This window comes from Rhinopithecus roxellana, chromosome 14 (assembly GCF_007565055.1).
Source record: "Rhinopithecus roxellana isolate Shanxi Qingling chromosome 14, ASM756505v1, whole genome shotgun sequence".
In the NCBI taxonomy this organism is placed as follows: Eukaryota; Metazoa; Chordata; class Mammalia; order Primates; family Cercopithecidae; genus Rhinopithecus; species Rhinopithecus roxellana.
In genome coordinates, this window is record NC_044562.1 from 46,811,508 (window position 1) to 46,831,287 (window position 19,780).

The 19,780-nt window shown below is 33.6% G+C and overlaps 1 protein-coding gene across 3 annotated transcripts in view; it reads left to right on the plus strand.

The window, feature by feature from the left end:
- Positions 1 to 14,687, plus strand: part of CALCRL (calcitonin receptor like receptor) — a 104,539-nt gene extending 89,852 nt beyond the window's left edge. For all 3 annotated transcript variants that reach the window (XM_030916460.1, XM_010370308.2, XM_030916461.1), the window contains 3 exons: positions 4,539 to 4,757; positions 4,907 to 4,948; positions 10,171 to 14,687. In XM_030916460.1, coding sequence (XP_030772320.1) covers positions 4,539 to 4,757; positions 4,907 to 4,948; positions 10,171 to 10,386 — 477 coding nt within the window. In that variant the 3' untranslated portion in view covers positions 10,387 to 14,687. The remainder of the gene's footprint in view (positions 1 to 4,538; positions 4,758 to 4,906; positions 4,949 to 10,170) is intronic.
- Positions 14,688 to 19,780: the final 5,093 nt, after the last annotated feature.

Here is a 19,780-nt window from a genome sequence, read left to right on the forward strand (position 1 = left end):
TGAGCTTTTTTTCATGTGTTTGTTGGCTGCATAAATGTCTTCTTTTGAGAAGTTCCTGTTCACATCATTCGCCCACTTTTTGATGGTGTTGTTTATTTCTTGTAAATTTAAGTTTTTTGTAGATTCTGGATACTAGCTCTTTGTCAGATGGATAGATTGCAAAAAATTTCTCCCGTTCTGTAGGTAGCATGTTCACTCTGGTTATAGTTCGTTTTACTGTGCAGAAGTTCTTTAGTTTAAATAGATCCCGTTTGTCAATTTTGGCTTTTGTTGCCATTGCTTTTAGTGTTTTAGTTGTGAAGTCTTTGCCCATGCCTATGTCCTGAATGGTATTGCCTCATTTTTCTTCTAGGGTTTTTATGGTTTTAGGTCTTACTTTTATGTCTTTCATGCATCTTGAGTTAATTTTTGAATAAGGTGTAAGGAAGGGGTCCAGTTTCAGTTTTCTGCATATGGCTAACCAGTTTTCCCAACACCATTTATTTAATAGGGAATCCTTTCCCCATTGCTGGTTTTTGTCAGGTTTGTCAAAGATCAGATGGTTGTAGAAGTGTGGTGTTATTTCTGAGGCCTCTGTTCTGTTGCATTGGTTTATATACCTGTTTTGGTACCAGTACCATGCTGTTTTGGTTACTGTAGCCTTGTAGTATGGTTTGAAGTCAGGTAGCGTGATGTCTCCAGCTTTGTTCTTTTTGTTTAGGATTGCTTATTCTTGGCTATACAGGCTTTTTTTTTTTGGTTCCGTATGAAACATGAAGTAGTTTTTTTCTAATTCTGTGAAGAAAGTCAATAGTAGCTTGATGGGGATAGCATTGAATCTATAAATTATTTTGGGCAGTATGGTCATTTTCACGATATTGATTCTATGCGTGAGCATGGAATGTTTTTTCATTTGTTTGTGTCCTCTCCTATTTCATTGAGCAGTGGTTTGTAGTTCTCCTTGAAGAGGTACTTCACTTCCCTTATAAGTTGTATTCCTAGATATTTTATTCTCTTTGTAGCATTTGTGAATGAGAGTTCACTCATGATTTAGCTCTCTGTTTGTCTATTACTGTTGTATAGGAATGCTTGTGATTTTTGCACATTGATTTCATATCCTGAGACTTTGCTAAAGTTGCTTATCAGCTTAAGGAGTTTTTTGGCTGAGTCGATGGGGTTTTCTAAATATATAGTTATGTCATCTGCAAACAAAGACAATTTGACTTCCTCCCCTCCTATTCAAATAGCCTTTATTTACAACTGCAATTAAGTTATCTATATGTGTGCTTGTGGGTGTATGTGATATTTTTCATGTAAAATTCAAAGCTTCCTCATTCTTATTTTCAGAATCTTTTAAAATACAGATATTCTATTATTTAACTATATTTGCTAGCTGCAGTTTAGTATGTGGTTGTGTTGGATCACTGTTCAAACCATTCTCAAAATGTATCATTGTTAAGCCATTCTTGTAGAATTTATTATGACTTTCCATAAAATTTTTTCATATATCTTAATGTAGATTATAGTGAAAATTTCAAAGGCAGAGGCACTTGCTTCCCTTCCTTCTCCTACATTCTAAGGGCATGAGTGACATACTGTGTTTAAGTTGTACCCCGAGACTGCCTGGCTTTGCATTCTGTGCACAAAAGAGTCAGCACTGAATCCTGGCTCTATCACAGCTGCCTGTGTATCATCTCAGACCAAGTTTTCTGTTTTATTTTGTTTTTAACCTCTCTGTGTCTTTGTTTTCTCATTTGTAATGATGGAATAATAAGAATATATACCTCACAGGGTATTAAAAGGATTAAATGAGATATTTTCTGTTAAGTGATTTGGCACAGTTAGTGCATAGAATATTATAAATTCTTGAAAAAATGCCTTCAAAGTTTTGTAGTTTCTGCATGATGCCATGCTTCCACTTTGAGGAGAGCTCAAATAAATTATAATGTATTATTGGGCTACTCAGGAGATTCCAGAACAAATGCAAGACAATATTTTATTACAAAAGATCTGGCTGCACAGAGGGATACATGATTCAGACTTCTAAATCAGTAAGGTTCAGGAAGTGAAAGCACCTAGCAAATGCAAAGTGTAACATCATCTACACAACCCTTGGAAACATCTATTCATATAAACTTTGAGGAAGAAGAGTGAGGATGAAATACAGGAATATAGCCCATCAAGCTATAAGAAAAGAAGTGAAAATCCACATTATTTGCCTAAAACTTTCCATTTTGTTGGCCTAAAACATTAGGAACCTATTTTTCTATCCAGATAAATAATTCTGTCCTGTTTAAGCTCCAGAGCTCCTCTTTGGTCCTGGCCAATTCCAAGTTCCTGGGAGAAGCCCTAGTAATTTCTCTCATGGTTATCATATAGTTTTGGACAACTTTTATAAATAAGATATTTTAATCACAAGTCATTCCACTCAGATTTCCTCCATCACATTTCCACATGAGCAGGGTGGTACTGGAGTGACTACAGCATTTTTGAGATCCTGTTGAGGGGAAGTTGAGAGATGATACATTTAATTTGGGTTCAGTGACAGATATTTAGGTGACTTCAGTGCATAGTTAAGTGATTCGAAATGACTTCCAGAAACTCTCCTACAGCCACTGTATAGATTTACCCTGCTTCCTGTCATGACCCAAGTGTGGTATTGTGTTACGAAAATAGCCTGATGTGCCTACTAGATATGTTAACTTTATGAGTATGGCAGTTAAAGGTTTCTTCTTTTCTACTGAACTAGCTTTGCTTGAGGGTGGGAGAAATTCAGACATAGTTCTTCTAAAATTTAAAATTCTTCTTTTATTTTTGTTTAAAGTAAATGGAAATATTTACAGAAAATAAAGTAAGATGAGGGGATTATAATTCTCAAAACTATGTTTTGTGGAAAAATAGCATCGAATTCATTCTAAGATAATTATTTATAAAATAGTTAATAGAATAATTAACTCTATTGTCAACTCTAGTTTCTAGTCTCACATTTTAAATCAGACTTGCCATTTGGAGAAGCACTTTGCATTTAAAATTTTTCATATAATTGGGATCTAAATTGCAATGTTTCTGCTGTTTTATAATTTATGATTTAATGTATTAAGATTATAAAATATTCTATATTAAGCAGATAAAAGATTATTGTTATCTTTTTTTACAGAGCAATGGATGCTTAGGAAGGGAATATATTAGGATGAATGGAATAACAGCTGACGTGTTCATTTGTCATGTTTCATTCTCACACCTGTTGAAATGGCTTAATCTGCTTTTGTCTTTATCGCTTTTCTGTGTCTGCAAACATTGCTTTTCATAGATGTGTTTCCATTAGGATTATAGTGAACTGTATATTTTTGAAGCATATGTTCCATTACATTTTCTAAAAATAGTGGAAGAATATTTTTATGCCCAGTTACTTTTATGAGACATGTGTCAATTTAGCAAATGCATGTTCTTTGTTATTTGTTTTCTATAATAAATGGGAAAATACTAGTTTTTGCAATTTTTAAACTGTGTGAATATAAATTATATTTGGTTAATAGTTTGAAAATTTAAGATTATTAAACAAAGGGCAGATGCCAGAAACTAAAGGTGGGGAAAAAGAAAAGTGAATCACAATTAGCCCCTATGGAGCTCTTCTGAAATTAATATTCATGATTCTATGGAAGGCATAAGGAATGGGCATAGAGAAAATGGACCAAAGTAAAAGATATTAACTTGGGTGAAAATAAGAAAGAGATAAACTCTAACTTGGGTGAAAATAAGAAAAAGATAAACTTGTATTATGCAAGAGAAAGAGAAATAAATATGTTTCAGTAGGACCCTGTTTGCTAAGTCACATTAGAGTGTCAAAGGTTTATGTCTCCCATCCAAAGAAACTACTGTCTCTTCGAGAAAGTTGTTAAGGCACAAGAATAGTGAATATTATGTCATTGCAGGAGGCCTTATAGAATGTCAATTGTTTTAGCTCTAGAATGACCGGGGTTGAATATCCGCTGGTTCAAAGTTCCCTCCTAAGTAAAAGAGGATTACAGTGCCACTTTGGAGAGGTGTTTTAAAGATTATTGTTACAAGAAGAAACAGGAAAGTTTTTGGTTTGAAAGATGAAATGGTTATTATGGTATAATATACAGTTAGAAAGTATGTCATATGGACATTATAAAGAGGGGATTCTTTAAAAATTAGCATTTTTCTATAAACAATCATTATCTTTGATTTGAAAATGATCAAAAGCTTTAGATTTTAGACCACAGAATTTTTTTAATTGCATGTGAAAATGGGCTGAGAAAAACACTGAAATATTCCTCAACTGAATATGTTCCACAGTAATTATACCATAATTTAATTTTACTTTTTATAAACTTGTTTAATAAAACTGATATACTTGTTAAATTGATAAATCACAATTCCAAATATATAAATTAATATCTTAGGCAATAATACCCTTTAAAATATTCTTGTACATTAAAAATATTTTCAGATTTATATAATTGGAGATACTTGAATAATGCTTCTTAATATTAAATATGAAATGTTTTTCAGATGCCATTTTATTTTGTTTTTAGGTGAATCTTTTTTTCTTGTTAAATATTGTACGTGTTCTCATCACCAAGTTAAAAGTTACACACCAAGCGGAATCCAATCTCTACATGAAAGCTGTGAGAGCTACTCTTATCTTGGTGCCCTTGCTTGGCATTGAATTTGTGCTGATTCCATGGCGACCTGAAGGAAAGATTGCAGAGGAGGTATATGACTACATCATGCACATCCTTATGCACTTCCAGGTATGGCATTCTTGTTAAGAAGGCAGCTTGAGAAGTTTCGTATTAAATATACATATAGCTTTGGTTTTACTCCTACTTGTACAGCTATTTGGTTACAAATACATGTATCTTTCCATTTGGATTCAGATCATTCTATTTTTCTTTTACAGGGTCTTTTGGTCTCTACCATTTTCTGCTTCTTTAATGGAGAGGTATGGTAATTGATTTTATTCCTTTTATTATTTTATATTTACTATCTGTCTATCTATCCATGTATTTAAATGAGATAAAATTATAAATTCCCCAGGAACAACTATATTAAATTCTATTTCCATCAGGGAAAGAACCATAGAATCTCTTACCATAAGTTTAACTCTAGTTCTCAAATGCTCAGGTCATACTGGAGTTCAAAGCTAGGGAAAAGTCAACCTCACTTAAAAATATTTTAAAAGGTATTCATCTAGTCTTTTGAGACACCTTTTGAATCCCAGTAAGTCTGAGCTTTTCCCCAGATACAGTGCTAGGAAATCCCAAATCTCACAGAACATACACTGTAATAGGAAATAAGAAATAAGAAATAGGATCATCTCTTTTTTGCCTGTCTTACAATGTAGCCTGTGGAAACAACTTTATGGCCAATACAAAAGGATTTTAAAAATTAAACTCTCGGTTATACAGGGAAGAAATTCAGTGGGTTAGGAAATTGAGAAGAGAATGCTCTAATTCATAACATGACCATGTACTCTTCAATACTTCTAGATTTTTATCCATGTGTTTCCTACTTGGGAAGTTTCAGGCATTTTGAAAACTGGTAACATATTTCTTATGCATACAAATGTGTTATAGCTCAGTAATTTGAGCTCTGATGACTTAGCTCTTTATATGTTTTTAATCTGCTCAACACAGTTTAACCTGTAGGAGGATTTTGGAAAAATTGAACAAAGTTTAGAAATCCAGACAGCAGCTGAGTGAGACACAGACACTTGATAACTGTGAAGCTTATCTTAAAGCTTCAGATGGGGAACACATGAGACCAGTTGGTATAACCTGTGACAACCATTCCTATAAAACAAATGAACATTGAAAATCATGCACACATCATTGAAAAACTATAACATGTTATTTGCTCTTACTTAAGTAATATTTTTACTTCCTCATCTTGGCATATAATAAAATTCAATGTTTAGTTTTTAATTAAAATATATTTCAAGTTCAACACATGGGTATTTATTTATATTATTATTATTTATTTTATTTATCTATATTTATTTATTTGTAATAAGGTATAGAATTGTCACACATTGTAGACTATATTTCACACCTTTAAGTGGTACTTCCATAATTCTTCTGCTATACAGAAGACAAGAGCAACTTTTTCTGAAATCAATGAGAAGCATAGACAGAGAATGCAGTTACAAAAAATAGATAAATCATTTGATAGTAAAATTCTAATAGATTTTATTATATACCTATATAAATTTAATGTTATATACACTGAATTAAACAATCCTAAATGCTACTTTTATAGGATGTAATAATTAAATATAGATGAGAGTGATATGGACAACATGGTAAAGAACATGCATGAAATAGGAAAGGTAGACCTCTGTATCTACAGAAACAGATATTAATTCTATAAAGTAATTTTTAAATATTCAAAACACACTCACTAGTAAAATATTTTGTAATAGGAAGCAGTGTAGAATAAACACAGCAATGCATTTAGACACTAAAGATGCTACTTTTCATCTTGGCTGTGATACTTTGGCAAATGCTGGCAAACTTCAGGAGCCTGTGTCTATCTTTCTTAAAGGGAAATTAAAGCAAGTTCTCTACACAGGTCTCAGAAAAATAAATACAGGCTAATAAAGATGAAGTTTTTAGCACCATGCCCCACTTCATTAGCTACTCAGCATACTCATTATTTGATTTGTCAAATCACTTATTTTCAAAAATACATGTGCAAACAGGAACATTAATCATTTTGGATCAAAATCCCAAATTGGCCATTTTATTTAGAAAGAGTCCCTAGGGAATATCTAAAGTAATGCCTAACACTCCTGTTACACTCGATCTGTGTAAACAAAAGGGACACAGAACCTTGATCTTCTGCCATGTCCTAAAATTGAGAAAATTTTGACATTGGAAAATTACAATAATACAAAATCTTTGAGCTAGGCTCTTGCCAAATCTTTTGGTTCCTCACAACATTTCTAATATCTGTTCCTTTTCTTCATCTCTGGAGATAAAATCCCTGCTTGAGTATGATTCATTTCTCAACTTAAGAAATACTATGATCCCTCCCTTTTTGTCTCAATGCCTCTTACTTTTTCCCACTCTCATAACATGAAGAAACAACTGCCAAATTCATTTTGTTCCAACTATGTCATGCACTTCTTAAAATCATTTGCTCAAGCTTAGTTTCCTTCTTGTTTTCCATATTAGGTCAAATGCCTGCCTTTAGTTTAATATTTGTGTTTTTTTCTCTCCCACCTTTTATGTACTTTTTAGCCAATATCTTGCTATTAGCATTTCTCACTAGTTAAATAAATGTGGCTTAACAAGTGCTTGGATTACTTTCATTTTATCCCTAGTGCCCTCAGACAAAAATGTGCACTGTGATCATAAACTAAGGACTCTAGTCATCAGAAGGTTATATTTAACAACACCTGAGGGTAGATATTCCATCAGATGTTCAAAAAAGATTTGTTGAGAACAATTAAACCCAAATCCTTTAATGAGAACTAGGCAGACGTTTTATAAAAGCTTCGTATTGATTCACATTAAGGAGTATAAAGTTGGTTCCTTATTGGGGTTAATAGGTAAAGTTGTAGTGTCACATTCTAAACATTTGCCTTACTACTTATATCATGGTCATGCATAAACAATAAAAACATTCATATCTTTAACAACACCCAGCTATCTTCCCTTACAATGGAAATTTGCTTGTTACTCTTCCCCATTGATTTTTTTCTCATTAAAAGTTAATTAAGAGTAACTGCTTTAATGTCGTATTTAACAGGTATGATATTGTATTAGAGGAAGCAGAAGAAAAATGTAACATCCTTAGAGCAAATAACATAAACAAACAAGTCTACAAGGCCTGTGGATCTTTAATTAGGTTTATTTTTAACTATAGTAAGACCCCACAGTTCAGGAAATTGGCTTTCTATGGTTTTTCTGATGATTTAGTTGCAAGGAAGAAATAGAGTGATGACCTTAATCAAAGTAGATATTTTAAGAGCAAACAGTCATATATTTCAATAGCCATTTTCCTTCCAAATTGAATTTAAGCTTTCCTTTTTAAGACTATAAGTACTAGACTCACAGCTAAGATATTATTTTCTGTCAGCTTTTTCTCAACCATTATACAGAATTTTTTATACAAAGCTATATGCCACTTCCCCTCAACCAGAAACTATATTGTTTATGTACTCAACCAATTCAGCATTTAGTAACAAAATGAGAAGAAATTTATGAAACAAAAAATAAGGATAAAAAATATTTATTATCAGATGTATATAGATAATTGGTCAATGGTCATTTTTATTTTGAATCTCTGAATATGTATTTAAAATTCACAGTCTGAAGCCATTCAATTTTTAGTTTGCTCATGATTTTGAGGTGGTTACATAGCAGATGTTACTTTTAAATTATCTTAATTTAGATATTTTATTTGGAGGATTTAGAATTACATTACTAAATTGAGAGGAAAGTTTAATTTTTGCAAGATAAATAAATTTGTTGCCTTATAAATGCTTTTATTTTCAAAGCACATTTACATGAATATAAATTATTTTCTTCAGATATGTTTACCATATATTTTTTAATTGAACTTGAAAGTCCTGAAGTTACTGAACTTCATCATAATGTAACTTTTAGTACGAAGTAATTTCATTTTAATTATATAATTTTTGAACTATACCGTAGAGCGAAACTAACTGGTAATTTTAATACCTCGTTTAATTTTACCTAAATACATTGTTGGCTTTATGTTTGCTCCTTCTTTTTTTCTACACGAAACGAGACAATAAACTTTGGGTTTAAGTGACAGAATATAAGATACTTTAACAGGAACTCTGAAGTATCCTGTAAAGCTGCAGACATCCTGGAACACCTATTTTCTATAGAATGTTTGTAATTGCAGGAATTGAGGTTTTGTGTGTGTGTGTGTGTGTGTGTGTGTGTGTGTGTGTGTGTGTGTGTGTGTTTTAACCCATTAGACTAGGAAATAACAAGAAAGAAGTAAAGCCTTTCTAAAGATTTAATATTGATTTGTGTACATGGATACAGTGAAGAGAAAGTTGAGGAATTCTATATAAGTAGTAGGAAGTTAAACAATTATACATGAGTACATAGAAAATGAATTACCAGAAAATTGCTGTGAGATGCTCAGGTTCCCTTTGGAAAAGCACTGAAAGAGCCAAAGAACAATAGAGAGCTTGGGGAAGACCATTCAAAGCAAACCCACTCTGGGCAGATATAGATTGGGTCACAGGGATTTGGCAAACACATTCATAACCTAGAAGCAGGCTGCTCCAAGCCAGTGTGCCCACTCATCAGACCTGAAAAAGTCCAGGTACTTGAGCTAGAGATGGTTTTAAATATTCTCATTTGTGCCCATTGACTGACAGTGAAGAAAATTCACTCTCGCGCCTTACATTCGATTATGACCAGTATTTTACTGTATAGGACCCACCTACCCCTGATCTCTAGCTTCAAACAGAGGGGAAGGAAGTCATTAAACTGCAAATTCATTCAGCAGAAGAGGATTCAAATATGTAAAAGTGGAGTGGTTACATTTATTTTTCACAATATTCACCAGATTTATAATTATTTGTTCAACACTTTTCTTTCCTCTATGTAGTAAGCTCCATGAGGACAAATATCATGCTCCCTTTTTTAGAATGTAGCCCAATTTCTGGCATATGGGAATCACTCAAAAACAAACATTGCTGCTACTGCCCTGCTGCTGCTGCTGATGATTTGTATTCTCCGTATCCGAACTTCTTTTCTTTTGTATATCTTTCTCTAATCCTGTCACGAATTGTCTTCTCATTCTATTAATAAAGACATTAATATAAAACTTGATGTTGTACATGAAATCTTGTAAATGGGGGTCCAGATTACCTATTTGTTTGGCAACAATGAATACATACGCATTATAAAAGCTTTGAAGACAAAACATGGCATGAAAAATATCAATGGAATATAAAGTATGATGTAATTGTAATACATTTCCTAATGTAAAGATGGTACACTTAATTTTTTAAATTAAGTAAGAAAATAAAATGAAGCTATATTATTCACTAATTAACACAACTTGTTTTAAAAAAGCTCTTCTTCAAGACCTATTTAATTGTGCTTCAAAAACAGTGTCTTCATTTCAATTAATGGGTTGCTCTTGTTCTTTCTGTTTCTTTTTGATTGATAGGTTCAAGCAATTCTGAGAAGAAACTGGAATCAATACAAAATTCAATTTGGAAACAGCTTTTCCAACTCAGAAGCTCTTCGTAGTGCGTCTTACACAGTGTCAACAATCAGTGACGGTCCAGGTTATAGTCATGACTGTCCTAGTGAACACTTAAATGGGAAAAGCATCCATGATATTGAAAATGTTGTCTTAAAACCAGAAAATTTATATAATTGAAAATAGAAGGATGGTTGTCTGACTGTTTTGTGCCTCTCCTAACTCAAGGACTTGGATCCATGACTCTAAAGCCAGAAGACTTCAATATTAAATGGCTTTTTGAATATCATAAAGAAAAGCCTCCCATGAAATTGGTAGTGTGTTGATAAGAGTGTAGCATCCAGCTGTAAGTGGGAAAAAAGAAATCCTGGTTTGTAATGTTTGCTAGTAAATACTCCCACTATGCCTGATGTGACACTACTAACCCACTATATCTGAGGTGACATCACCAAGTGTGGAATTGGAGAAAAGCACAATCAACTTTTCTGAGCTGGTGTAAGCCAGCTCCAGCACACCATTGCATGAATTCACAAACAAATGACTGTAAAAGTAAATATACATGTTGGGCATGATTCTACCCTTATTGCCCCAAGAGACCTAGCTAAGGCCTATAGACATGAAGGGAAAATTAGCTTTTAGTTTTAAAACGCTTTATCCCATCTTGATTGGGGCAGTTGATGTTTTTTTTTTTTTTTTTTTTTTTTTTTTGCCCAGAGAGTGCTGTAGTCTTTTTGTAATGACCCTCTCAAATGGACAATACCAGAAGTGAATTATCCCTGCTGGCTTTCTTTTCTCTATGAAAAGCAACTGAGTACAATTGTTATGATCTACTCATTTGCTGACACATCAGTTATATCTTGTGGCATATCCATTGTCGAAATTTGATGAACAGGATGTATAATATGTAATCCTACTTCTATATCATTAAGAAAACATCTTAGTTGATGCTACAGAACACGTTGTCAACTTCTTCCTGTTTTACCACACTGTGGGAGGGAATTCGTACCTGTAAATATACATTTTGTCCCTTCCATTTCTACTGTAGAAACAAATTAGCAATCATTTTATATAAGGAAAATCAATGAAGGATTTCTTATTTTCTTGGAATTTTGTAAAAAGAAATTGTGGAAAATGAGCGTGTAAATACTCCATTATTTTATTTTACAGTCTCAAATCAAATACATACAACCTAGATAATTTTTAAAGCAAATATATAATGCAACAATGTGTGCATTTTAATATCTGATACTGTATCTGGGCTGATTTTTTAAATAAAATAGAGTCTGGAATTCTATATTTGGTAACTATTTTAAAGACAACCAGATGCCAGCATCAGAAGTCTGAGAACTAAGAGAACAGAAACATCTATCATAAGATATATTTATTTTAAAAACACAAGGTCACTATTTCATTGAATATATTTGTTTTGATGACTCATACCTTAATAATAGGTGTGTTTGGCATAATTCTTTTTTCATTTTGACAATGAACTCACATTCTAATGCAGAAATTTTAAACAACTACTGTGATAAATACCAATCTGCTACTTGTATAGATTTTACCCCATTAAAATATTACTTTACTGACTTTCACTATATGAAGATACATAGCTTTGGAAATGTCCCAGGTTATTCAAGAAATATAAAAAAATAGAGGGACACAATATATATCATATACAATGCTTTAATATTTTAATAGAGCTACTGTATATAATACAAATCAGGAAAATACTTGAATATATCATTGAGAAAAAATGATTGTCAGATCTTATTGAATTATTGTCAGACCTTATTAAATAAAGATAGAAGAAAACCTTGCTAATGAACTAAAGTGAAATTTATATGGGATTCAGTTTCTCTAATGTTATTTTCCACTGAAATCTCTGAAGAACAAGAATGACTTCAATTAGTAAAAGTCAATTTTGGGAAAATCATGTGTATCTGTATTTTAAGTGTGTCAATCTGCTTAAAATGGATGAAACTAATGAATTACTCATCACAAGTTGTTTCTTAAGCTGTCAATAGATGGTGAGTTCAGAACTCATTTGAAATTGCTAAGAAAAATTATCTAAATGAGTAATAATTAACATATAGAATGGTCTGGTCAGTACATTAATAATTTATGCATGAAAAAGTATTGTTTTGTTTCAAACATGAATTTCATAGCAAGCTGCCATAGAAAGGAACGCAGGCTGTTCTGGACCTTCAACTGCCTACATTATACAAAAATTCATTTCAATAAACTCAATTATTAGCTATTTATTATTCAAAGACCCATATTAAATCCTTTGCTGACCATGTTGACATATATCAGCCTTCTTCTAGACAAACTGTCAAGTCAACCATCTTGACAGTAGACATTAAAAAATGTTGAATTATCAGAGATTATATTAAAATGAACATGTAATTTTCAAGTATTTTTGTTGTGCTTTCATAATATTAATTCTAGATCAGATTTATTTTATAGCCAGGGTTTATCTGTTGTAAAGTCTTGAGGAGTAGCAGTCATTCATGTTTAATCACTGTTAGTTTTGTACCCATATATTTTTAGAATAATTTTAAATGTTAGATTCCTCAAAAGCTGAATGCTACTTAATATCTTTGTATCATACTCATAAAGCAAAGTAAATCTGACACTTTTTTAAAGCAAACTTCCTTGCTGTCAAAAAATAAATTTGGGGAATTTCTAGCTTCTAAAATGTAGATTTGTCATTTTACTGTGATTACTTGTGAAAGTCATATTTTAATTTTCTAAATTCTAATTTGTCATTTTCTTTCCTAAAGTTAATTTCCAATGCATTTATTCATAAAATATTCACTCTTGAATGCAGTGTTTGTTTAAATGTAATCCAATGTACATAGAATTAGTGGTGGCTGTAGTGCTGTATTTATTGCTTACAAATTTTTTAAAATGTGAACTTACTTTTAATTTTCTCTTGGTTTTAATCTGCTAGTAGAAACCACTAGTTATCTGTAAAAATATATTCAAGATATTCGGATTAATTGTAACAATTTATGTTATGCCTACTTAGAGTATATCTCTATTTTTGATTGTATGAAAATATTAAAGTTATGAGTTAAAGTTTATTTCCATTGATATTTACTAGAGTGCCAAATAATCTAATTTATAAACATAATTCTTACATTAATCAATGGGATACTTCTCAAAATTAACAAATCTCTTAACAAAATATCTCTTTTGCCCTCTTTAAAGTCTTCAGTAAACCAGTAAATGAATTCAATAAACCAATTAAGAAAAAGTCATGATTTGTTTTCCAAACTAGAAAAGTCCAAATATACTACAATGGATGCAAACTCCTTCTTATGCTGAAAGAAGAAAAAGGATGTCTCAAAATAAGAAGATGTTCAGAAATTCATCTCCTTTATCTACTATATTTCATTTTGTAGTTTTGTTTAAATATTAGAAAGAAAAATAAGTATTTAAAGGTAATTTTTAAAGAGGGGATATTCATGGCTCTCACACAAATATAAAATGAAAAATGTTTCAAAAAGATTTTGTTTAACTCATTAATTAATGAAGGAACAAGTAAGATGTTACAACAATTTAAAGGAGAATTCAAAATATCACACTTATATGAGAATATTAAAAATGCTGAAATAAATTTATAAGTAAGTGCAAAACCACTCTATCCTTAGGCCAATAATTAATTTTTATTTTTATGTCAAGAATAATGTACATCATTATCTGTTTTCCAGAAAAAACTCCCATTTAAAACACTTGCATTTTTTTCTTTTTTCTTTTTTTTCTTTTTTAAGAACACATTATTTTATTTACTGTCAATTACACGGCAAAACATTTTTTTCTTACAATCTCTTCTCCTTGTGATTATACTAATCTGCAAGAAAGAATATTCTTGATTAAAAATATTGCTAGTTTCATAAGGTTTGGCCTATTGTTGAGACAGGTACATGAGAGTGTTAATTACAATATAGACCTCCTCAAGTTGGTTTTACAAATCTAGAACCATACTGCACGTTTTAACAGCTTCACTGAGATATACTTCACATATCATATAATATTTCATATTCAAAGAAGTTTTTAGTATATTAGTAGAGTATATTTTAATACATCCATAGAGACATGCTACCATCACCAGTCAATTTCATTATGTTTTTATGACCTTGAGAAGAAACAGTGTATCCTTTAGCCATCACTTCTCTATCCCTCTATCCCCACTTTCATTCTAGCTATAAACACAACTAATTTACATTATGTCTCAAAAGATTTCCCTAGACCTTCATATAAATGTAATCATATAGTATGTGACCTTTTGTGACTAAATGATTTCACTTATAATGTTTTTAAAATTCCTTCATGTTTTGGCATGTATCAATGTTTCCTTTTATTCTATTGGGTGAACATACCACATTTTATTTATTAATTTGTCTGTTGATGGATGTTTGTTTTGCTTTTACCTTTTGGTTATTATAAATAATATACCTATAAACATTTGTTGGCAAGTTTTTGTTTGTACACAGTTTTCATTTCTTTTCAGAAATTTTGCAAAACAGCCAGATCATTTTACATTCCCACCAGCAGTGTATGAAGGGTTCTGAATTCTCTATTTCTCTCAACACTTGTTATTACCTGTTATTTTTATTTTAGACATCCTAATGGATGTGAAATGGTATCTTGTAGTTAAATTTGCATTTCTCTGATGGTTAAAGATGTCAAACACCTTTTCATATGTTTATTGGCCATGTGTAACCTTCTTTGGAGGAATATCTATTCAGATTCTTGGTCCATTATTAATTTGGTTGTCTTCTTATTTTTATATATATACTCACACACTATAGGTCTCTTTTCAGATAATTTGCAAATACTTTCTCCCATTCTGTGAATTGTCTTGTCCCTTTCTCAATTGTGTCCTTTGATGCATAAAAGGTAACAATTATTAAGTACATTTTTTTCTGTGTCACTCATGCTTTTAGTGTCACATCTAAGAATCCTTAGCCAAATTCAAAATCAAGAAGATTTACTCCTATACAATCTTATAAGGAATTTATAGATTTGCTTATATATTTAGGTCATTGACTCATTTTGAGTTAATTTTTGTATGTGGTGTGAGGTAAGGGTCTAGCTTCATATATTTTTGCATGTGGCTATTTGTTCTAGGATCATTTGTTGCAAAGACCATTTTCCCCATTGAAAGGTCTTGGTATCCTTATCAAAAAACAATCAGCCATAGATTCATGGGTTTCTTTTTTTTTTTTTTTCCAAATCAAAATAGTTTATTTTTATATAACAACAATGAACAAATGAAAGATGAAATTTTTTAATTACCATGTTAAAAGTGTCTAAAAATACAACATACTTAGGGATAAATATAGAAGCATACGTGTAAGACCCATACATTGGAAAATATATGCAAAAATCCCTAGAGAAATACTTAAATATATGTAGCAACATACTGTGTTTATGAATTGGAAGTCTCAATATTGTTAAAATGTCAGTTATCATCAAATTGATCAATAGATTTTATCCAAATCTGATCAAAATATGGGTTTCTTTTAAAATTCTATTTCATTTATATATATATGTCTATCCTTGTGCTCAAACCACACTGTTGTTATTACCTTTGCTTTGTAGTGAGTTTGAAATCCGAAAGTATGAATTCTTCTATTTTATTCTTCTTTTTCACAATTGTTTTTGCTATTTTGGATCTCTTGTAGAATATACTAAATACATACTATAGTATATATACTATAAATATGAATATATAATACAAATATATAACATATTTGGTATATATAATATATAAATTATACATTTAGTATTTATATAAATATATATTATATATTTGTTATATATAATATACACATTATATATTTAGTATATATAAATATATATTATATATCTTTATATACTTAGTATATATATTATATATTTATATATAATATAAATACATATTTTTATAAATATATAAATATATACTTAGTAGAGACAGGATTTCACCATGTTGGCCAAGGCTGGTCTTGAACTGCTGGCCTCAATTGATCCATCAGCCTTGCCCCCCAAAAGTGCTGAGATTTGTGCTGTTTTGATATTAGAGTAATACTGACTTCTTAGAAAGTTGGAAAGTAGCTCCTCCTCTTATAGTTTTGCAAGAATTTGTGAATAACTGGTATTAATTCTTCTTTAATAAATTCAGTGGTGAAGCTATCTAGGCCCTAGCCAGATGTAGGTAGTTTTCTAGTTACTCATTTAATCTTTACTTAATAAAGGTCTATTTAGATTGTCTATTTCTTCTTGAGCCAGTCTCAGTAGTTTGTTTTCTTCTGGAAATTTGTCCATTTCATCTAATTTATCTAATTTGTTAACTATAAAGTACTGAGCAACCACTATGGTTTCAAATTTAACTTCTGCCTCGAAGTTTTAAAATGGAATATTTAATTGGATTTTTGAAAGCCTATATTATTTGCTATCTATGACATTAATAAACTATGCACAAAAAGTCAGACTTCATCTGCCATGTCTATAAATTCGAATATATTTCTCTTTCTCAAAGTCCCTAAAATTTATTGTAATCTCTAGCATTTCTGAAATTGACCTTCCTTCACCTATAATTCACCTATAAAGCTAGAACATGGAGCCAGTTACCAGGAGATTTAGATACCAGGCCAGTTTTTCTGGGACAGCATTGTAGGCATTGGCTCCATAGAATAGCCAAACTTTGTTCCCCAATATGAGCTTAATTTGATGACCGTTATTCTGATACATGACACTCCACGTAAGTCCTTTAGTGTATAATCCATTTTTCCCATTATATAGTGGTAGAAAGGAAGGTACATTCTTACTGGACTTATGCAATTAACTATATTATCATGAAAAGTAAGAATATTTAATATGTTTTTCCCCTAACATTCTGAGGCTAAGTTAGAATCTACTATTATTTCTAAATGTATTATTTCACTTTAAAAGCAATATTTATAAAATTATTGTGTGTTAGAGATCTTGAGACAGAAGAGTTTGAGCTATATATCCAGTAAGTAGAATATGAAAACAAAATCAACATTTCACACAAGTAACACAATAAAATTGCCCTCGTCAATTGTTTCAGTCTTATGAAATTAATTACTGTTCAGCTGGATCTCAGATTAGCAATCTCATGAAGCCATCTCCTGTGCAACCAAAAAAGCCAGATACCAGAGAAAAAATTATCTCAAAATCCTGGTTCACTCCACTTACACGGAAAGTGCAAGTGTGTACTCATGCATCTGTTTTTTTCACAAGCCAACAGTTTGAAGTGCCTTGTAAATTTTTTTTCCCCAAGGGCTTGTGTGTTTATCCTTCAGTATTAAAGACAGAACTCTCGTCTATAACTTACAGCAGAGCATCAGGGAAAGCATCAGTGTAAAATAAAATGACGAGATATGACAGAAATCACAATGTCTATGGTTAATATATAAGCGAAAATTTTCAAAAGTAAAAGTTGTAATGCAGGATCATAATAAGAATAATAATGCAACTGAGAAGAAAATGTAGTTGTTCCAGTAGGAAGAAAAACAACAAATCCATTTTTAAAAAAATAGACAATGAAATACACATTGAGCTACAACATAATAATCTTGAGATGTATTTTTATACAAAGAACATTAAGCAAAGTGATGCAGTAAGTTTGGCATAAGACCTAAGTATTATCTTTAGTTTTCTAAACCTTCATGACTAAGTCTGTCTCAGTTGAGAACCACTGGTCTAGAACCGGGTCTATGTCCTGTTAGGAACCCTGGCTGCACAGTAGTGATGGCAGTGGCAGCCTGTCTAGGTAGCCTCTACTAAGATGCTGGCTGCAGCTGGGGCTGCAGGATCCTTGAAGGCGATGGCAGCCAGGAACAGGCAGGAAACCTGCCCCGTACTGAGTATGCAGGGCAGGATTCTTGTGCCCCTGGGCACAGCTGCAGCTGCCCAGCCACAGCTCCAGAACTCTCAAGCGCCTGGGAAGTCCCCTTCCCCAACAGGCTTGGAAGTGCCTGCTCCCGCTCCCTGGCCTGTCCCCACTGCCAGTGCCAACTCCAAGTTGGAGCAGAGTTGTGGCCAAGCCTGGGTGCTGTCACAATCTGGCAGGGTGTACATGCACTCAGAGCAAAGCTGACACACCAGCCGCCTGCCACCTCTGCCCCCTCTGGATTTTGGGTGCCAACAAGCATGGGAGGGAGGCAGAGGTGGGGCTGAGGGTGGCTGGACATGGGCCTCCAGGTGTCCCTTGGTAGGAATAGCCTGGGTGCTGTGGACAGCATGTTGTTGGCGGCAGGAAGCAGTCTCCTGGGCAGAAAGGGTTGTATCCATCCCTGGAGAAACCCCACCTTCAAAAGCCTGGGGGCCAGGCTGCCAGTTCCGGGTGGAGTCCACAGCCCAGAGTGAGAAATTAGGGTGCTTTTTCCGAACCCTCCCATGGCTGCCCACGGACCAGTGGGCATGCCCTTCCTCCCTTCTGAGCTCAGAAAAACCCCAGACTCAGCCAGACTTGGACAGACATCAGGACTACCAGCTGTGGGAAGGAGCTACCCACTTCCGGTCTCCTGGACTCATCAGGATGACCTGCCCGTGGAAAGGAGCTACCCACTTCAGGTCTCCTCTTTGCTGAGAGCTGGATCCTTGTCTGGACCACCTGCCCGCAGAAAGGAGCTACCCGCTTTGGTTCTCCTGAGAGCTTTTCCTTTGCTCAATGAAGCTCCTCTCTGCCTTGCTCACCCGCTGGTTGTCTGCCTACCTCATTCCTCCTGGATATGGAACAAGGACTCAGGAACCACCAAATGTCAGGACTGAAAGAGCTGCAACACAAACAGGGCTGAAACACGCCGCCGCCTGCCCCCGCTCCCACCTCCTCCCACCTCCTCCCTGCTTGCCATGATGTGGCTGACAAGAAGGAGAGAAGAGTTGTAGCCCTTTGGGAAGCCCAGACTTAGGGGCTCTCTGAGTCAGGGCTGTCAAACCGTGTTTGGAGCTCTGCAGTTTCTGGTATCTCCAAGCTTCTGGGTTCCATTGTGTTCCGCTTGTCCAGACGTGGGTGCCTGCAGCGGAAGCTGCATGTGGACATCTGGTCCAGCCACAGCTTCACACGGAGCTGACATCTATGCCTGCACTTAAGAGTTGCCTGCCCTGCCACAGCAGCTGGTGTGCTTGGCTGTGTGCAGTGGCTGGACTGCGTGCTCACTCACCCACATACCCCGAGCTGCTCTGCACCTGGCTTGCCCTTGACAGGTGTGAGATCTGGGCTGGTAGCACAAACCAAGCGCAGCTGCCAGGCCGAGTGGGCGGAAAAAGCCCAGTGGGCATGAGCATAATTCAGGCAAAGGTACCACTGGCCACAGAGGTTTCCAATTGGAAAAGCAATAAAAGATCCTGTGACAGCAGACGGCTAACATTAGATTCTCATAGAAGCTCAAACCCTATTGTGAACTGCACATGTGAGAGATCTAGGCTGTCAGTTCCTTATGAGAATCTAACTAATACTTGATGATCTAAGGTAGAATAGTTTCATCCCTTCATCCAGAAACCATCCCCCGCCCCATCCCTGAAAAAATTGTCTTCTACAAAACTGATCCCTGGTGCC